Source organism: Argopecten irradians, chromosome 14, assembly GCF_041381155.1.
Source record: "Argopecten irradians isolate NY chromosome 14, Ai_NY, whole genome shotgun sequence".
Taxonomy (NCBI): Eukaryota; Metazoa; Mollusca; class Bivalvia; order Pectinida; family Pectinidae; genus Argopecten; species Argopecten irradians.
This window is the reverse complement of record NC_091147.1, coordinates 32426275-32448788: the sequence shown is the minus strand read 5'-3', so window position 1 is coordinate 32448788 and position 22514 is coordinate 32426275. Positions and strand designations below refer to the sequence as shown.

At 31.5% G+C, this 22514-nt stretch overlaps 1 protein-coding gene across 1 annotated transcript; it reads right to left on the bottom strand.

The window, feature by feature from the left end:
- Positions 1-321: 321 nt before the first annotated feature.
- LOC138308207 (uncharacterized) lies at positions 322-22370 on the bottom strand. The gene is made up of 8 exons (XM_069249174.1): positions 20982-22370; positions 19449-19476; positions 17177-17194; positions 16911-16943; positions 9304-9387; positions 8410-8578; positions 3807-3899; positions 322-2900 (listed from the first exon to the last, which is right to left on the bottom strand). Exons 1-8 carry the CDS (start codon positions 21303-21305, stop codon positions 2678-2680), a joined length of 972 nt encoding a protein of 323 aa, XP_069105275.1. The 5' UTR covers positions 21306-22370; the 3' UTR covers positions 322-2677.
- Between the last annotated feature and the right edge of the window lie 144 nt (positions 22371-22514).

Here is a 22514-nt window from a genome sequence, read left to right as displayed (position 1 = left end):
TTCCTGTACAGCTACATGTAGTTGCCGTACCATCACTTACAATTTTCCTGTACAGCTACATGTACTTGTCGTACCATCACTTACAATTTTCCTATACAGCTACATGTACTTGCCATACAATCACTTACAATCCTCTTGTACAGCTACATGTACTTGTCGTACCATCACTTACAATTTTCCTGTACAGCTACATGTATTTGCCGTACAATCACTTACAATTTTCCTGTACAGCTACATGTACTTGTCGTACCATCACTTACAATTTTCCTATGCAGCTACATGTACTTGTCATACAATCACTTACATCCTCTTGTACATATCCTCTTGTACAGCTACATGTACTTGCCGTACCATCACTTACAATTTTCCTGTACAGCTACATGTACTTGCCGTACCATCACTTACAATTTTCCTGTACAGCTACATGTACTTGTCGTACCATCACTTACAATTTTCCTGTACAGCTACATGTATTTGCCGTAACATCACTTACAATCCTCTTGTACAGCTACACGTACTTGCCGTACCATCACTTACAATCTTCTTGTACAGCTACACGTACTTGCCGTACCATCACTTACAATCCTCTTGTACAGCTATATGTACTTGCCGTACCATCACTTACAATCCTCTTGTACAGCTACACGTACTTGCCGTACAATCACTTACAATTTTCCTGTACAGCTACATGTACTTGTCGTACCATCACTTACAATTTCCTGTACAGCTACACGTACTTGCCGTACAATCACTTACAATTTTCCTGTACAGCTACATGTACTTGTCGTACAATCACTTACAATTTTCCTGTACAGCTACACGTACTTGCCGTACAATCACTTACAATTTTCCTGTACAGCTACATGTACTTGCCGTTCCATCACTTACAATTTTCCTGAACAGCTACATGTACTTGTCGTACCATCACTTACAATTTTCCTATGCAGCTACATGTACTTGCCATACAATCACTTACAATCCTCTTGTACAGCTACATGTACTTGCAGTACCATCACTTACAATCCTCTTGTACAGCTACATGTACTTGTCGTACCATCACTTACAATTTTCTTGTACAGCTACACGTATAAAGGATAAGTGAACGTAAATTACCACTTGAATATGGACATTTACTATAACTGATTTATCAATTAAAAGAATTTGTTAATTAAGTTACTAAAGTATCTGATATTTATCTAGGCCAAGTTATTTAACTATATCTTATAAAATATGTTTAATTACGTAAACGTTTATCAGTACCGTGAATATGTGAAAATATAAACATGTATGATCATGCAGTTGCCATTTGTAGTCAGAAGTGTCTTAAACAACATAGCCCTCACACAAATATTTTTAAATCAGAATTCGACACTTTCAAATACTATTTATAAGGTTTGCTGAATATATGTACACATGATATAAAATTATCATTATCATTGTGAGTTTAAATTCATTTATCATCAGAATTAAGACAAAGATGACGATTTACAATTGCTATAGGTTGAGACAATAACAGTATATGACAAGTTAAACCAATTTATGTTTGTCAAACAAAGCATTTTTTATCGTGACATGAGTGAATGTAAACGAGGAGACAAATTTATCATGAACATAGCAGGGGAGATAACTCGAGTTCAATATTTGTCACATTAGTTCTAACATTGTTAATGCCAATTGATCGTCTGTAGCAATGATTAACAAAATTAAACATGTGACAAAGTCAACTTGATGATAATAATAATCTTAACAAAATATTTATCTCGTTTTTTTATTCTTACAGGCCTTAATTTATTACAATTGTTAAAAACGCGTGAGTATTTAAATATAACAAAAGTGTCATCAACAAGACCAATGTTATATGGAGAAGATATATAAACCGGTAACATAGAAATATCAGACTATAAGTATTCCACAAAACATTAAAAAATGGTCCAGAATTCTAAAATATTGCAAATATATTCTATCGGAAACACTTAGCCCTTTTTATACATGTGCAGATTAAAGAAGGGACTATTGAATGAGATGTTGAAATGGTTTATGTATGAGCTCTTCCATAGAATCTACCTTGTACACTAGAACACATCTACTCACAAGTTTGTCTTAAAGATGCTCCACCGCCGACAGAGCATAAACTATACTCATCATTTAAACAATAACTAATGTTGTTTAATCGTGAAAACATAATGCCTAATTAACACGAAAAAATAATATATAAATAATTGATTTTGCTTTTCATAATACGCAATTATTACTCCATTCAATATAAGACATAGTGCGATTTTTACTTGTTAGGGATGCAATTAATTCTTTTCAATAGTTTTATCTTGAAGTGAAAAAAGAAGCAGCTTAAACTTTTCAATGGTTGTCGTAGTGTAAAGTAAGTAACTGTTACGTCTGTTACTGTTTCGATAGAGAAAATACCATTTGTCAGCGGTGTAACATCTGTTATAAAAAAAATACTAATAATGGCCTGATTTTCAGGTGAATGTACTTGATAATTTTGCATCCATAATATAACAATATACTAAAATGCAATTGGAGAATAATGTGATTATTAGGTAATTTTACCTGCTTTCTGGTAAACTTTCTCATGTGTTATAGGAAATCAACTCTGTTATGTTTTTACGGGAAAAGATGATGGTGGTTTGTCTATGATATTTCCACTGGATGAAAGAAACTAACAGCCATTCAGATGTTCAAGATAGTTGTATTTAGGTTTGATGAGTTCGAGGCCGAAATATGTCTGTTCCGGAAGCCTTGGATAATGTCCTCCCGACGACTGGCTGGGTTTCCTGATGTAAATGGTATCTTCACATTCCAGCTCAAACATACCCATCTGATTGATAAAATCCATAGGTCTTCTTCCATTGTAACCGACAATGTTGGGATAGGTACCCCCACTACAACAGTAATTTAATATGATATAAATATCATACTATCTCAATGACAGTTATATAATATTGTATCAATATTTTACTACCACCAACATTGTATCAATATTTTACTTCCAATATTGTATCAACATTTTACTACCACAAACATTGTATCAACATTTTACTACCACAAACATTGTATCAATATTTTACTACCACAAACATTTTACAATATTTTACTACCACAAACATTTTACAATATTTTACTACCACTAACATTATATCAATATTTTACTACCACCAACATTGTATCAATATTTTACTACCACCAACATTGTATCAATATTTCACTACCACAAACATTGTATCAATATTTAACTACCACCAACATTGTATCAATATTTTACTACCACAAACATTGTATCAATATTTTACTACCACAAACATTGTATCAATATTTTACTACCACAAACATTGTATCAATATTTTACTACCACAAACATTGTATCAATATTTTATTACCACAAACATTGTATCAAAATTTTACTACCACTAACATTTTATCAATATTTTACTACCACCAACATTGTATCAATATTTTACTACCACAAACATTTTACAATATTTTACTACCACTAACATTATATCAGTATTTTACTACCACTAACATTGTATCAATATTTTACTGCCACAATCATTGTATCAATATTTTACTACCACAAACATTGTATCAATATTTTACTGCCACAAACATTGTATCAATATTTTACTACCACGAACAATATAACAGTTAAAAGTACACTGTTTCATCAAATCTTAAACATTTTATCTGTTTATCTACTCATATTAACATTCAATTCATCAAGTGATCTTTATTAATTTGGTGCGGGAATGGCGCTATACTTAACCAAATGAGAAGTAGGGAACACTTACCGGCCATCTTGAGTAACATGTGATTTGAGAAGTACCTCAGGTTCCTGAAATGGTGGTCTTCGAATTGTTTCTAATCCATATGCAGGATCATATCTGTATAACAACAAAACCAATTTTATAGCATCACAAACAGAAATATATTGGATTGTAATACTATAATTATTTTTCAGAGTCTATACTCGAAACAAATCAAGTCAACATTCAGTAGGAGACAATACAGTCAATGTAGAATATCTATAGAAATACAACATTCTGTCATATTTAAGGATTAAAGTCTCTTTCTGGTGGTTCTATCGAATGATAAAGTTGAGTAGGATAGCGAAATTTCGAATGGATCGCGAAGCGGTCCATGAAACAAATATTGATACCCTATTCAACTTTATCCTTCGATAGAACCACCAGAAAGAGACTTTGATCCTTATATTTACAGTCTTAACTATCATTTTCATAGCTTAAAATTTACCCTTAATAGTGTTTATGGCATTTATAAGGCTAAGATTGAATTATATCGTTTGGTTCCGACAGGCATTTGGAACAGCAACTCGAAGTTGAGGAAATTCCCGCCAATTTATCAATGAACATACAAATAAAATGAGTTCCGTCTGATGAAGCATATATCTGGGGTTTTCCCGGTATGAAACTATATTGTTTTATTTATCTGTTGTTAAAACACCATGGTGCAAAGCAGTTTGGTTTTAACTTTTGCTTCGTATGATTACACACGCTTACACAATTCATAACATGGCAGGATATTTAACGGAGTTGTGACGCGGCGTCCGATTCAAACCGACTGTGTCAAGGAGGTGTGACTAACAGAGATTCTTCAATTTTGTGATCACTTTAGTTTTACTTAATCAGTTCACGTTTGAAATTACTTGAATACACGAATGTTTAAAAGGTTACATGTCATTATTTCCGGATTTTGGAGATTTTCAGATTCCGTTTCATTGATATTTCGAAACACACAAACGTACATTGTGTATGTAAGGCCTACTCTCGCCGTTTCACAGTATATAACGTACAGGGTTTGTCTGTCCCCGAGGTGAACAAAAATGCATTGTCGTGCTAGGTCGTTTTGGTTAAACTTATCCAACTCAAAAACTGATGTTGTCCAGACATATCTTATCCATTTGTGTACAACAAAAGATGTTAAAAATACAAATAGGATGTAGATCTAGATCTACATGTTGTAGCACAGGTTTACGATGCGCGCAAAAAAAAAATACTAAAAATACTGAAAGGTTGTTTACTTAGCCCTGTATCCCATTTCCAGAAAATGGGGTAATTAGTTTTAAAATGAACACCACAACAATCAACCGATCTGAATATATATTTTAGCTTACATTGAAGACAATTCCTTACTGGTCACTATGGTATATGATATGATGGGATTATGGGCGAATTTTATTTCATATCGAAAGTTGAATTACGAGGATTCGTGTAAAAATCGTTAGTCGGAAAAGTACACGCTACATCCCCAGGTCACGATTCCCTAATGAGCACAGACCGAATAAAATCGCCATCTATTCAACAAATGCATGCCTGAAGTGCAGATCCTCAATATAAACTCACTTACTTATAAAAATTGCACATAAGTATTTCAGTACACACTATGATATAAGTATCCGTGCACACTATAATGTAAGTATCCGTACACACTATGATATAAGTAACCGTGCATACTATGATATAAGTATCCGTACACACTATGATATAAGTATCCGTGCATACTATGATATAAGTATCCGTACAAACTGTGATATAAGTATCCGTACACACTGTGATATAAGTATCCGTACACACTATGACATAAGTATCCGTACACACTATGATATAAGTATCCGTGCACACTATGATATAAGTATCCGTACACACTGTGATATAAGTATCCGTGCACACTATGATATAAGTATCCGTACACACTATGATATAAGCATCCGTACACACTATGATATAAGTATCCGTACACACTATGATATAAGCATCCGTACACACTATGATATAAGTATCCGTGCACACTATGATATAAGTATCCGTACACACTGTGATATAAGTATCCGTACAAACTGTGATATAAGTATCCGTACACACTGTGATATAAGTATCCGTGCACACTATGATATAAGTATCCGTACACACTGTAATATAAGTATCCGTACACAGTGTGATATAAATATCCGTACACACCGTGATATAAGTATCCGTACACACTATGATAAAAGTATCCGTACACACTGTGATATAAGTATCCGTACACACTATGATAAAAGTATCCGTACACATTGTGATATACGTATCCGTACACACTGTGATTCAAGTATCCGTACACACAGTGATATAAATATGTGTACACAATGTGATATAAGTATCTGTGCACACTGTGATATAAGTATCCGTACACACTGTGATATAAGTATCCGTACACACTGTGATATAAGTATCTGTACACACTGTGATATAAGTATCCGTACACACTATGATATAAGTATCTGTGTACACTGTGATATAAGTATCTGTACACACTCTGTAATAAGTATCTGTACACACTGTGATATAAGTATCCGTACACACTTTGATATAAGTATCTGTACACACTGTGATATAAGTATCCGTACACACTGTGATATAAGTATCTGTACACACTGTGATATAAGTATCCGTACACACTATGATATAAGTATCTGTGTACACTGTGATATAAGTATCCGTACACACTGTGATATAAGTATCCGTACACACTGTGATATAAGTATATGTGCACACTGTGATATAAGTACCTGTGAACACTGTGATATAAGTATCCGTACACACTGTGATATAAGTATCCGTACACATTGTGATATAAGTATCCGTACACACTGTGATTCAAGTATCCGTACACACTGTGATATAAGTATCTGTGCACACTGTGATATAAGTACCTGTGAACACTATGATATAAGTATCCGTACACACTGTGATATAAGTATCCGTACACACTGTGATATAAGTATCTGTACACACTGTGATATAAGTATCCGTACACACTGTGATGTAAGTATCCGTACACACTATGATATAAGTATCCGTACACACTGTGATATAAGTATCCGTGCACACTATGATATAAGTATCCGTACACACTATGATATAAGCATCCGTACACACTATGATATAAGTATCCGTACACACTATGATATAAGTATCCGTACACACTGTGATATAAGTATCCGTACAAACTGTGATATAAGTATCCGTACACACTGTGATATAAGTATCCGTGAACACTATGATATAAGCATCCGTACACACTATGATATAAGTATCCGTACACACTATGATATAAGTATCCGTACACACTGTGATATAAGTATCCGTACAAACTGTGATATAAGTATCCGTACACACTGTGATATAAGTATCCGTACACACGTGATATAAGTATCCGTACACACTGTGATATAAGTATCCGTGAACACTTTGATATAAGTATCTGTACACACTGTTATCCGTGAACACTTTGATATAAGTATCTGTACACACTGTGATATAAGTATCCGTACACACTTTGATATAAGTATCTGTACACACTGTGATATAAGTATCCGTACACACTGTGATATAAGTATCCGTACACACTGTGATATAAGTATCTGTACACACTGTGATATAAGTATCCGTACACACTGTGATATAAGTATCCGTACACACTGTGATATAAGTATCCGTACACACTGTGATATAAGTATCCGTACACACTGTGATATAAGTATCCGTACACACTATGATATAAGTATCCGTACACACTGTGATATAAGTATCCGTACACACTGATATAAGTATCCGTACACACTGTGATATAAGTATCCGTACACACTGTGATATAAGTATCCGTACACACTGTGATATAAGTATCCGTACACACTGTGATATAAGTATCCGTACAAACTGTGATATAAGTATCCGTACACACTGTGATATAAGTATCCGTACACACGTGATATAAGTATCCGTACACACTGTGATATAAGTATCCGTGAACACTTTGATATAAGTATCTGTACACACTGTGATATAAGTATCCGTACACACTTTGATATAAGTATCTGTACACACTGTGATATAAGTATCCGTACACACTGTGATATAAGTATCCGTACACACTCTGATATAAGTATCCGTACACACTATGATATAAGTATCCTCACAAACTGTGATATAAGTATCTGTACACACTGTGATATAAGTATCCGTACACACTATGATATAAGTATCCGTACACACTGTGATATAAGTATCCGTACACACTATGATATAAGTATCCGTACACACTATGATATAAGTATCCGTACACACTGTGATATAAATATCCGTACACACTATGATATAAGTATCCGTACACACTGTGATATAAGTATCCGTACACACTGTGATATAAGTATCCGTACACACTGTGATATAAGTATCCGTACACACTGTGATATAAGTATCCGTACACACTGTGATATAAGTATCCGTACACACTATGATATAAATATCCGTACACACTGTGATATAAGTATCCGTACACACTGTGATATAAGTATCCGTACACACTGTGATATAAGTGTTTTGCTGTACTTACTCTCGTTCAGGGCCTTGGATAATGACCTGGCTGTATACGAGGTACAAACCCGGGTTGGTAATTATAATGGCCACAATCACTGTACTGTCCTGTGCATTGTGTATGTACCGGAAGGACGGATTCGGATAATTCGGATCGCGATGTTGCCATTGGAAAATGTTTCCTCTCTCTTCAAAATATGAAAAGTTACACGTGAAGTAAAAGCTTAAATATCAAAGATACCAAATTAAAAAATCAGGTACCAAAGTAAATATCAAGGACACGTGATTTTCAATAAGTTATTCATTATGTGTATTTTATTTATTGAATTATTATTTTATATTTTATTTTTTATGTATAACATTCTAGGATTCAGATGTATATTATCCCATATCTACGGGTCTACATAAAATTCAGTACTTGTTTTCTTAGAACCATTCGTTGGTCAAGATATTTTCCTAAACAACTTATACGTATATCTTACAAGGTTTTCTCTCTATTACATTATTGTGAACAGAACATGTCTTTATACTACCATAAACGATTAATAGCACTGACTTTTGTAACTTATATTAATGTGTTTCAATGCTATTTAATTGAGCACTTGAATGAAAATGCTTTCCTAAAGATGAGTTTTTCAGTTTATTTTACGAAATTTCATGATAAATTCTTAGTGACACTGAAATCTATTAGGTATGTTCATAAGCTACTGACTAAAGCTTTGATCCAAATTGCTTTAACACAATTGATCACCTTTCTTTTTTCAAGTAGAACGCCAGTAATAGATAAGCGGAACATATGAATATTTAAGTAAAAAACAATTCGTGATCTGAGCTTTCTATTGTCATATTTCAATATCCTGGTGATTTACTACCCAGCAATTTACATGTATAATGATAATAGCAAGTAACATACCTCCATTATCAAATATTTCATTCTGTATAGTAGTGATGTCACTGCTGGACCCTCTCATATGTATGGCAGGCCGATTGATAATTTCTAAATAAAGAGGAATTCAATAATGACATATTTAAATGCCCCATTACATAAATTAATTACTATACATCAGTAATAATACTGCACTATAATGAAACAATAAACTCGGGTCTATGTAATGATCCTCGAACATAGACGAGGATGTCGACACAATAAATAACGCACATTAGCGCTTTATCTTTTTTTTCTATTATCCTCTTTCATGCTACTATAACACGAAACACGAAGTTGTTCAATGCTTATGTTAACAACTTCAAGTTCATTCTAGATTCATTAATTTTACATTTAATATCAATAGTGCACAGTATTTATTCAACTATAGAAAGTTTTGACAAAGTAAAGCTGCTCAATTATACCATCGTATAATTCTAATTGGTAGTTTTGGTATTCGAATATAATAGTATTTAAAGTGTTCAAATGATAAGAAAGTGAAGGACAAAATACAAAGTTGGAAGAGGAAATTATATTTTCTTGCAGATTCTGTTTCTTCAGTTTACTGAATTTAGTTTTAACGTATTTAAGCATAGATGTCACTATTTTATAACTTCATCGGGGTATGAAACAAAATTTATTTCATAACCCAATGAAGTTAAAAATAGTTACATCAATGCTTATAATTAATTTTTCAGACTATTTGATAACATAAATCACATCTAAACGTACGATTCCATTGACGTCTCTATTGTGACATCATGATAACGTCGGGTTTTCGCGCCATTCTCGGATTTATTTCTTCATAGTATATGAAAAAAAGTATCTGCCAGTCAGAGAGTTGGATTTAGTATGAAAACAAACAAAAATTAATTATTCTTTTGAAAAGTCAGCCAGTGTAGTGAATCAACCGACATCAGATAGTTCCTAATATAGTAGAGAGAATGTTCTATTTAAGTTGACCAGACTTGTATACTTACTGTTGTTTCCTAATAAAGTAGAGAGATTGTTCTATTTAAGTTGACCAGACTTGTATATTTACTGTTGTTTCCTAATAAAGTAGAGAGATTGTTTTATGACCAGACTTGTATACTTATGTTGTTTCTATATAAATTTTATTATACCAGACTTGTATACTTACTGTTGTTTCCTAATAAAGTAGAGAGATTGTTTTATTTAAGTTGACCAGACTTGTATACTTACTGTTGTTTCCTAATAAAGTAGAGAGATTGTTTTATTTAAGTTGACCAGACTTGTATACTTACTGTTGTTTCCTAATAAAGTAGAGAGATTGTTTTATTTAAGTTACCAGACTTGTATACTTTGTTTCCTAATAAAGTAGGAGATTGTTTTTAAGTTAACCAGACTTGTATACTTACTGTTGTTTCCTAATAAAGTAAAGAGATTGTTTTATTTAAGTTAACCAGACTTGTATACTTACTGTTGTTTCCTAATAAAGTAGAGAGATTGTTTTATTTAAGTTAACCAGACTTGTATACTTACTGTTGTTTCCTAATAAAGTAGAGAGATTGTTTTATTTAAGTTGACCAGACTTGTATACTTACTGTTGTTTCCTAATAAAGTAGAGAGATTGTTTTATTTAAGTTAACCAGACTTGTATACTTACTGTTGTTTCCTAATAAAGTAGAGAGATTGTTTTATTTAAGTTAACCAGACTTGTATACTTACTGTTGTTTCCTAATAAAGTAAAGAGATTGTTCTATTTAAGTTGACCAGACTTGTATACTTACTGTTGTTTCCTAATAAAGTAAAGAGATTGTTCTATTTAAGTTGACCAGACTTGTATACTTACTGTTGTTTCCTAATAAAGTAAAGAGATTGTTCTATTTAAGTTGACCAGACTTGTATACTTACTGTTGTTTCCTAATAAAGTAAAGAGATTGTTCTATTTAAGTTGACCAGACTTGTATACTTACTGTTGTTTCCTAATAAAGTAGAGAGATTGTTCTATTTAAGTTAACCAGACTTGTATACTTACTGTTGTTTCCTAATAAAGTAGAGAGATTGTTCTATTTAAGTTAACCAGACTTGTATACTTACTGTTGTTTCCTAATAAAGTAGAGAGATTGTTCTATTTAAGTTAATTATAACCAGACTTGTATACTTACTGTTGTTTCCTAATAAAGTAGAGAGATTGTTTTATTTAAGTTAACCAGACTTGTATACTTACTGTTGTTTCCTAATAAAGTAGAGAGATTGTTTTATTTTTGTTTCCTAATAAAGTAAAGAGATTGTTCTATTTAAGTTAACCAGACTTGTATACTTACTGTTGTTTCCTAATAAAGTAGAGAGATTGTTTTATTTAAGTTACCCAGACTTGTATACTTACTGTTGTTTCCTAATAAATAAAGTAGAGATTGTTTTATTATTTAAGTTACCAGACTTGTATACTTACTGTTGTTTCCTAATAAAGTAGAGAGATTGTTTTATTTAAGTTAACCAGACTTGTATACTTACTGTTGTTTCCTAATAAAGTAGAGAGATTGTTTATTTAAGTTGTTCTAATAGACTTGTATACTTACTGTTGTTTCCTAATAAAGTAAAGAGATTGTTTTATTTAAGTTACCAGACTTGTATACTTACTGTTGTTTCCTAATAAAGTAGAGAGATTGTTTTATTTAAGTTACCAGACTTGTATACTTACTGTTGTTTCCTAATAAAGTAAAGAGATTGTTTTATTTAAGTTAACCAGACTTGTATACTTACTGTTGTTTCCTAATAAAGTAGAGAGATTGTTTTATTTAAGTTAATTATAACCAGACTTGTATACTTACTGTTGTTTCCTAATAAAGTAGAGAGATTGTTCTATTTAAGTTGACCAGACTTGTATACTTACTGTTGTTTCCTAATAAAGTAGAGAGATTGTTTATTTAAGTACCAGACTTGTATACTTACTGTTGTTTCCTAATAAAGTAGAGAGATTGTTTATTTAAGTTAACCAGACTTGTATACTTACTGTTGTTTCCTAATAAAGTAGAGAGATTGTTTATTTAAGTTAACCAGACTTATACTTATGTTTTCTAAGTAGAGGATTGTTCTATTTATTACCAGACTTGTATACTTACTGTTGTTTCCTAATAAAGTAGAGAGATTGTTTTTTATTAAGTTAACCAGACTTGTATACTTACTGTTGTTTCCTAATAAAGTAGAGAGATTGTTTTATTTAAGTTAACCAGACTTGTATACTTACTGTTGTTTCCTAATAAAGTAGAGAGATTGTTCTATTTAAGTTGACCAGACTTGTATACTTACTGTTGTTTCCTAATAAAGTAAAGAGATTGTTCTATTTAAGTTTAACCAGACTTGTATACTTACTGTTGTTTCCTAATAAAGTAGAGAGATTGTTTTATTTAAGTTGACCAGACTTGTATACTTACTGTTGTTTCCTAATAAAGTAGAGAGATTGTTCTATTTAAGTTAACCAGACTTGTATACTTACTGTTGTTTCCTAATAAAGTAGAGAGATTGTTTTATTTAAGTTAACCAGACTTGTATACTTACTGTTGTTTCCTAATAAAGTAGAGAGATTGTTTTATTTAAGTTGACCAGACTTGTATACTTACTGTTGTTTCCTAATAAAGTAGAGAGATTGTTCTATTTAAGTTAACCAGACTTGTACCAGACTTGTATACTTACTGTTGTTTCCTAATAAAGTAGAGAGATTGTTCTATTTAAGTTAACCAGACTTGTATACTTACTGTTGTTTCCTAATAAAGTAGAGAGATTGTTTTATTTAAGTTGACCAGACTTGTATACTTACTGTTGTTTCCTAATAAAGTAGAGAGATTGTTTTATTTAAGTTGACCAGACTTGTATACTTACTGTTGTTTCCTAATAAAGTAGAGAGATTGTTCTATTTAAAGTTAACCAGACTTGTATACTTACTGTTGTTTCCTAATAAAGTAGAGAGATTGTTTTATTTAAGTTGACCAGACTTGTATACTTACTGTTGTTTCCTAATAAAGTAAAGAGATTGTTTTATTTAAGTTAACCAGACTTGTATACTTACTGTTGTTTCCTAATAAAGTAGAGAGATTGTTTTATTTAAGTTGACCAGACTTGTATACTTACTGTTGTTTCCTAATAAAGTAGAGAGATTGTTTTATTTAAGTTGACCAGACTTGTATACTTACTGTTGTTTCCTAATAAAGTAAAGAGATTGTTCTATTTAAGTTAACCAGACTTGTATACTTACTGTTGTTTCCTAATAAAGTAGAGAGATTGTTCTATTTAAGTTAACCAGACTTGTATACTTACTGTTGTTTCCTAATAAAGTAGAGAGATTGTTCTATTTAAGTTAACCAGACTTGTATACTTACTGTTGTTTCCTAATAAAGTAGAGAGATTGTTTTATTTAAGTTGACCAGACTTGTATACTTACTGTTGTTTCCTAATAAAGTAAAGAGATTGTTTTATTTAAGTTAACCAGACTTGTATACTTACTGTTGTTTCCTAATAAAGTAAAGAGATTGTTCTATTTAAGTTAACCAGACTTGTATACTTACTGTTGTTTCCTAATAAAGTAGAGAGATTGTTTTATTTAAGTTGACCAGACTTGTATACTTACTGTTGTTTCCTAATAAAGTAAAGAGATTGTTTTATTTAAGTTAACCAGACTTGTATACTTACTGTTGTTTCCTAATAAAGTAGAGAGATTGTTTTATTTAAGTTAACCAGACTTGTATACTTACTGTTGTTTCCTAATAAAGTAAAGAGATTGTTTTATTTAAGTTAACCAGACTTGTATACTTACTGTTGTTTCCTAATAAAGTAAGAGATGTTTATTTACCAACTTGTATACTTACTGTTGTTTCCTAATAAAGTAGAGAGATTGTTTTATTTAAGTTAACCAGACTTGTATACTTAACTTACTGTTGTTTCCTAATAAAGTAGAGAGATTGTTCTATTTATGTTAATTATAACCAGACTTGTATACTTACTGTTGTTTCCTAATAAAGTAGAGAGATTGTTTTATTTAAGTTAACCAGACTTGTATACTTACTGTTGTTTCCTAATAAAGTAGAGAGATTGTTCTATTTAAGTTAACCAGACTTGTATACTTACTGTTGTTTCCTAATAAAGTAAAGAGATTGTTTTATTTAAGTTAACCAGACTTGTATACTTACTGTTGTTTCCTAATAAAGTAGAGAGATTGTTCTATTTAAGTTAACCAGACTTGTATACTTACTGTTGTTTCCTAATAAAGTAGAGAGATTGTTTTATTTAAGTTGACCAGACTTGTATACTTACTGTTGTTTCCTAATAAAGTAAAGAGATTGTTTTATTTAAGTTAACCAGACTTGTATACTTACTGTTGTTTCCTAATAAAGTAAAGAGATTGTTCTTTATTTAAGTTAACCAGACTTGTATACTTACTGTTGTTTCCTAATAAAGTAGAGAGATTGTTTTATTTAAGTTAACCAGACTTGTATACTTACTGTTGTTTCCTAATAAAGTAGAGAGATTGTTTTATTTAAGTTAACCAGACTTGTATACTTACTGTTGTTTCCTAATAAAGTAGAGAGATTGTTTTATTTAAGTTAACCAGACTTGTATACTTACTGTTGTTTCCTAATAAAGTAGAGAGATTGTTTTATTTAAGTTAACCAGACTTGTATACTTACTGTTGTTTCCTAATAAAGTAGAGAGATTGTTTTATTTAAGTTACCAGAACCAGACTTGTATACTTACTGTTGTTTCCTAATAAAGTAAAGAGATTGTTTTATTTAAGTTAACCAGACTTGTATACTTACTGTTGTTTCCTAATAAAGTAAAGAGAGATTGTTTTATTTAAGTTAACCAGACTTGTATACTTACTGTTGTTTCCTAATAAAGTAGAGAGATTGTTTTATTTAAGTTAACCAGACTTGTATACTTACTGTTGTTTCCTAATAAAGTAGAGAGATTGTTTTATTTAAGTTAACCAGACTTGTATACTTACTGTTGTTTCCTAATAAAGTAAAGAGATTGTTTTATTTAGTTTTATTTAAGTTAACCAGACTTGTATACTTACTGTTGTTTCCTAATAAAGTAAAGAGATTGTTCTATTTAAGTTAACCAGACTTGTATACTTACTGTTGTTTCCTAATAAAGTAGAGAGATTGTTTTATTTAAGTTAACCAGACTTGTATCTTACTGTTGTTTCCTAATAAAGTAGAGAGATTGTTTTATTTAAGTTAACCAGACTTTATGCTTACTGTTGTTTCCTAATAAAGTAGAGAGATTGTTTTATTTAAGTTAACAGACTTGTATACTTACTGTTGTTTCCTAATAAAGTAGAGAGATTGTTTTATTTAAGTTGACCAGACTTGTATACTTACTGTTGTTTTCCTAATAAAGTAAGAGATTGTTTTATTTAAGTTAACCAGACTTGTATACTTACTGTTGTTTCCTAATAAAGTAAAGAGATTGTTTTATTTAAGTTAACCAGACTTGTATACTTACTGTTGTTTCCTAATAAAGTAGAGAGATTGTTTTATTTAAGTTAACCAGACTTGTATACTTACTGTTGTTTCCTAATAAAGTAAAGAGATTGTTTTATTTAAGTTAACCAGACTTGTATACTTACTGTTGTTTCCTAATAAAGTAAAGAGATTGTTTTATTTAAGTTAACCAGACTTGTATACTTACTGTTGTTTCCTAATAAAGTAGAGAGATTGTTTTATTTAAGTTAACCAGACTTGTATGCTTACTGTTGTTTCCTAATAAGTAGAGAGATTGTTTTATTTAAGTTAACCAGACTTGTATACTTACTGTTGTTTCCTAATAAAGTAGAGAGATTGTTTTATTTAAGTTAACCAGACTTGTATGCGTACTGTTGTTTCCTAATAAAGTAGAGAGATTGTTTTATTTAAGTTAATTATAACCAGACTTGTATACTTACTGTTGTTTTCCTAATAAAGTAGAGAGATCGTTTTATTTAAGTTAACCAGACTTGTATACTTACTGTTGTTTCCTAATAAAGTAGAGAGATTGTTTTATTTAAGTTAACTAGACTTGTATACTTACTGTTGTTTCCTAATAAAGTAGAGAGATTGTTTTATTTAAGTTGACCAGACTTGTATACTTACTGTTGTTTCCTAATAAAGTAGAGAGATTGTTTTATTTAAGTTAACTAGACTTGTATACTTACTGTTGTTTCCTAATAAAGTAGAGAGATTGTTTTATTTAAGTTAACCAGACTTGTATACTTACTGTTGTTTCCTAATAAAGTAGAGAGATTGTTTTATTTAAGTTAACCAGACTTGTATACTTACTGTTGTTTCCTAATAAAGTAATAAAGTAGAGAGATTGTTTTATGTAAGTTGACCAGACTTGTATACTTGCTGTTGTTTCCTAATAAAGTAGAGAAATTGTTTTATTTAAGTTGACCAGACTTGTATACTTAGTGTTGTTTCCTAATAAAGTAGAGAGATTGTTTTATTTAAGTTAACCAGACTTGTATACTTACTGTTGTTTCCTAATAAAGTAGAGAGATTGTTTTATTTAAGTTGACCAGACTTGTATACTTACTGTTGTTTCCTAATAAAGTAGAGAGATTGTTTTATTTAAGTTGACCAGACTTGTATACTTACTGTTGATAGCTAGCCTATGCCGTTCCGTCGAATCTACGTAGAACAAAAGTAACATGAGGTTTATTGAACCAATGGAAACTGAGGAGAAACTAACATAAATATCCACTTTGTATAAATGGTTCTAAAGCTAATATCTTGATTTATTTGTTAAGTATTTATCATGTATAAAAAAGAAAATATTAACCAAAATTCAGAATTATGAAACGGTATTAATTCAATTAAGTAATCTAAATCTGATGTTTGTGAATTTCAAATTGTCAACTTACATTCAAGGTGGTTCAAAGCTGAAACGATAACCAAAATGAAATATAGATGATCAAATATAAACAGATGGAATGGTTTATAACACAATAGTTCGTACAGAAAATTCTAAATAGGGATGAAATAGAACACATGTGTTATATAAATCTAGATAAAACTGGGTTGGTTAACTCTATCATACTGTAAAGCAGCTGTTTTCAGGACGACCTAATTTTGTCACCTGATGCTTGACTTCGTTTTCTTCACCATTTAATTCCGCGGATTAGAGTCATACTTATAATATAATGACACATCTAATAACAAACAAAATAGCGGATGAATTTTTGAAATCTAGGAAACGGTTGACGGTGAAATTTTACCTCCGCCAACGAGTCCTTTATAGGACACTGCGAACTATAATCCCCGCCAATAATAACACTGTACAAATGAACATTCATCTTTGTACATGCTACTGACAAAATGGGCCCAGATGCCGTCGAGAAAAATATGGAAATCACTCAAAGAAAATAGTGAAAACAAAACTTGATTTATGTTAGTGAGAAGTACACGTACATTCAGTTATTCGACTGTTCAAAGCATGTTGTCTGGTCCAGATATAATGCAGTTTTAACATTATAGTTCTACATCGAATTACGGGTGTGCTCTGTAGACGTAAAACCAGGCTCTGATTGAGACTGGAATATGCCATATATTAAATTAACAAATTAACAAATTAACTGTTTTTCAACACAAAATATCATACTGTAAAAATTTAGAAATGAATCACATGGCTGTAATACCGCATATCTATAGTGATCGTCAGTGTGATATAATGCTTAACTTTGATCGGATTGTAAAGTACAGGGAGTCGTGCAAGGAGTCGTCACTGGACAAAGTTGATTTAGCTATCAAATGACAGTTGTTTCTAGATTAAGAATGGTAAAATTTTGGTACATATATGTATATGTTGGTTTGTAATGAAAATAAATTATCAAGCCGTATGTACAGATTGATGTATTCACTTCATGAAACAGGAAAAATGCAATTCAAATGGATCATGTTTATCAAAAATACTTTTAATAATATCGGTTTAAGTCACGTCTGGTTATATCCGAAAAGTTGTATACCAAATATTAACTTTTTAAAGAACGAAGTATAACAAAAATTAAAAGATCAGTTTATACAGCACTGGTTAAGTGATATAGAAAAATCATTTAGAGGAAATGTTTATACTACATTTAAACACAACTTTGGTTTAAAAAATTACTTTATACGGCTGAAAAACAAAGATTAAAAAATGTAAATTTAAAACTTCCAATATGAAACTACCGGTAAAAACCGGAAGATGGAGAGGGTTGTAACGGAATATAGAATATGTACATTGTGTAATATGGGCATAGGAGAGGAATTTCATTATTTGTTTTTATGTACTCATACTAATGTTAAAAAACTAAGATTAAAGTTTATTCCATCACAAAAATCCAAGCAAAGTTAAAATGGAAGGAATGTTCAGAATTTCCAATAAGAAGTTTTTGATTAATATTAGTTCATTTATTCAAATATTGTCTTTACTCTTATAAAAACGCATGCTACACTGTACTTTTTTGTCTCTAATACTAAACATGTATAATAATTGCAAACAAATACCATGTTCTATATTGTATATGTGTATATCTCATGTACTACATTTTGTATGTTTATATCTCTATATACACGTGCCTGTCATGCACTAAAACTGCATTATAAATTGGACCTCTTGTCTCACAGTTACCGTGTCTGAGTGAAAAAATAAATCTTGAAAAAAATCTTAAATCTTCAATCTTGAATCTTGAAGAATATAGTACAATATATAAATATGTTTTAATGTTTGTTCTGCTTTGTGATTTCTATGTACAAATTGGCCATTTGTATATACATGTAGATTATGATTTTTCGGTTATCCCTGGGGTAGGTGTGAGTGAAGTGTCCACTACCATCTATCACGTGCTCCCCAGACCTAGTAATACATTTTACACTTACGATTATCGTTGACTGTTACTTATCAATGTACACGTTGTCCCATTCAAAGTCGCTCTACTCTTAAATTCTTTATCCTTCGACTTGAATTTTTCGGAAAGGTGATCCATGCATCTTAAAAGTTTTCAAAATGCAATAACATTAAAATGCACATCTTGTCCCATGTTGTCAGTCCTTGTCTATATATATAAAGAGAATAAGGAACATATACAGACTGGTAACAACGTTGTACCCGCTTCCCTCAAACTCTGGTGATAATTATGTCCACAAAACTTTACTTACTTGCTCTTCTTCCTCTTCGCCTTCTCGACTGAAAACAAATGAGATATTGTCTACATGTTGGAATAATAACGAGTTCAATGATTAAATAGCTCGATACCTTCTAGATTCAATAGATGATATTTTACATGACGGTATAAGTGTGCCTACTTTAAAGGTACACATATATTAAAAATGTACATGTAAAATGTTTAAATGATACAGATATAATATTAGATTGTGTAATATTACCTATATCAAATTATCAGGAAGCATTGTAAGATAAAAAAAACGGTCATTAGAAAAAAATATGATATGACCGCTCTAGAAAGAGATTTATACATTTTAGAACGGAGGTATATATCTAGTACTTAATTAGATAAGAAATAAGGGACATCACTAGTGGACACATAATACAATTCCACAGAATTACCTCCCTTTAATTACATATTATTCTAGATATCAGAAAGAAACTATTTGAATCATTGAGAAATGTATTGAATTATATGAAATGTATTGTATACGTTGTCGCGTTTTCAAATTTTATTTCAAATATAATCCAAATGAATTTTTTTATTGTCATTTTGAAATAATAAAAAAAAATGTTTTATAAAAATAATGCTGATTATGAAAGATTTTGTTTATTGAACCCACAGGGCTTAGGAGTCTGATGGTGGCCAAAGGTCGACGATTCCTCATATAACCTCTGGTTTTCTTATGCCAATAAACATCTCAAAGGTCGAATATTTCAACGACTCTGTCCATAAAATCACACCGTTAATCAAGCTCAAGAAAAAAACACGGTGTGCAATCATTTGTAACTTCCGACTACTATAACGAAAACTACTCAATATTTGTTCATGTTCAAATGAATTTGTTTAACAAATATGAAATGATATGTCTATATTACTGTATGATAGGCTCAACCAAATTTTGATGACATTTATTTTTTAAATGTTTATTTACTAATACATAACAGTCGTTATTGACTAATCGTTCCGTTGACTAATAACGCAAACAGTTGAATATGAATTTGAAAGCCATCATGTAAAAGACTTTTTACAAACATTTCATTAAATACATCAAGTGATATTTTACAAAAATGATATAAAATGATATGATGATAAAATAAGCGAATTCATCTTTAATTTTACAGAGTTCATGCTTTTACACGAGATAAGTCAATCTTATTTTGTTTAACCGAGATAATCCATTTCTCTCGTATTGTAAAGTGAATATAAAAGCCGTCTAAGGATAACTCTCCAGAGACCTAACCTAATCTATGACATTGTAATCCTAGTATGCCAGTTATCATGGTGATCGCATGTTTTTAGATATTTCAGTTCCTTTAAGAAATTTATCATTAATTGAAACGTTAACCTTAAACTGAACATAACCGATGGCACGACAAACAACATTGTACATACGCATGAATGACTCAGCTGTTTAAGTGGGTATTTTATCCTACCTTCGTCTCCATGTGTTATATAAATGATGTATTTGCTAATCCAATCGTCGGGGTTTTAATTTGGAATATATCTCCAAACACTTATTTACCTGGCGGGAATCCCTCCTGGTTAGGCTTCTCTCGTTGTTGTGATGGACATCAGAATGTGCAGAATCAAGCGGGGATGCAACAAATGAACTTGCACTAGGTAACGATTCTCTTGTCTGCAACTCTGAGAGTTCATTTGAGAGTGTCATACACTTGTAATGAAGAAAAATATTGGAAAGGAACAATACCAAAAAAAGAAAGAGGTATGTCCAGTTTAAGAACTTTGAGCCGCAACGGCTGCAAGAGGTGCATTTTTTATCCTTTTCAGATGAAACGCCTTCTTGGCTGAAGACAATGACCGGATGTTTTTGCACTTTGCACTCCATTTTCAGCAAAAGGTCCAATTACGGAATTCCCCTATCGGAATTTGACGGATACCATCCCCGGTTTCGAAACCAGGTGTATGTGCAAACGGTTCCTAACACTGGGTGTCGATAGTGTTGTCGTTCGCGCAAAAGGCGGCGTCTAGAGCCATATAGGCGGGGCAACTAAGCCAAGACAAATCCTTAAAAGGGCATGCTTCCAAGAACGTACATTTTCGATTCCAGTAAAACGTATATGTGACCAGGAGTTTGTAGTTCTCATGTGTTCCTGTGTTAGTGTATAAATATATTTGTCAATGTCTAAATAGTTACAGTTCTTCTGTAAGCTTAAGGTCAGGGCAGTGATTGACATTTCATACAATACATACATCTGTGAAAGTCAAATGAAATATGGCTGGTTGATTTTTTTTCTCTCAGGCTTGTGAAGTAAGAAAGGTTGGAAACTAGAAATTACGACAGCTGTGATCAGACACTCTACATATATTTATAAATAGTCTCGTCCAAAAGCTAATGCATATCGAGCAAGATAAAAATAGTAAATTTGTATGGGTATTTATGTAACATGAGCACATTGTTTACTCACAAACACAAGTTTTCAATAATGTCATGGTCATACTATTTATATACATAAGTGGCTGTTGTACTTCCGAGACCGACACTTGAGACTGTGTATAATGTCAATCTTAATATGGTCTTCATGTTCGTCCTCCGCGATAATATCACATATAAGTCTAGATTTCGTTTAATTGTTATTGATGTCAAGTAATCATATCTTCACCAAGATATTCTAAGAATCACCGATAAGAAGGATAATAAAATTGTTTGGATTAAGTTATCCCTTTTAACATTAGTGTGACTCTAAATAGGTCACAGAGAATACCGCTCTGATAATGACCGACTTCTAGGTACATCACCTACACAAACAAAAGTTGACCTATTTTAAGTGTACACCTACCTTACCGGTGTGAATTAAAGCATGATTCAATCTTTAAATGCCATACTTATTTTGATCATCCTTGAATGGCTTCCTTAAAAAGAGTAAATTATTATCTTTATATTTTACACTGATTGTCGTATTGTCATAGTGCTGTTAACAGCCATGCCGGTATAAAGGAGATAGAGAAAAGTCTGAGTATGCTGAGAATAACCACCAATCTACTGTCAGTACTGATCGACACAAACTCGTAATCCATAGTTAGAGCAAGAACATAT

What these genes read in the sequence shown, in the direction of transcription:
- LOC138308207 (XM_069249174.1), bottom strand. Translation starts at nt 21,305, where the DNA reads ATGGAGTGCAAAGTGCAAAAACATCCGGTCATTGTCTTCAGCCAAGAA. An exon ending in CCAGGAGGGATTCCCGCCAG is followed by an intron (nt 19,477 to 20,981) that starts GTAAATAAGTGT and finishes ATTTGTTTTCAG; the next exon opens with TCGAGAAGGCGAAGAGGAAG. An exon ending in GCATAGGCTAGCTATCAACA is followed by an intron (nt 9,388 to 16,910) that starts GTAAGTATACAA and finishes CTCTTTATTTAG; the next exon opens with AAATTATCAATCGGCCTGCC.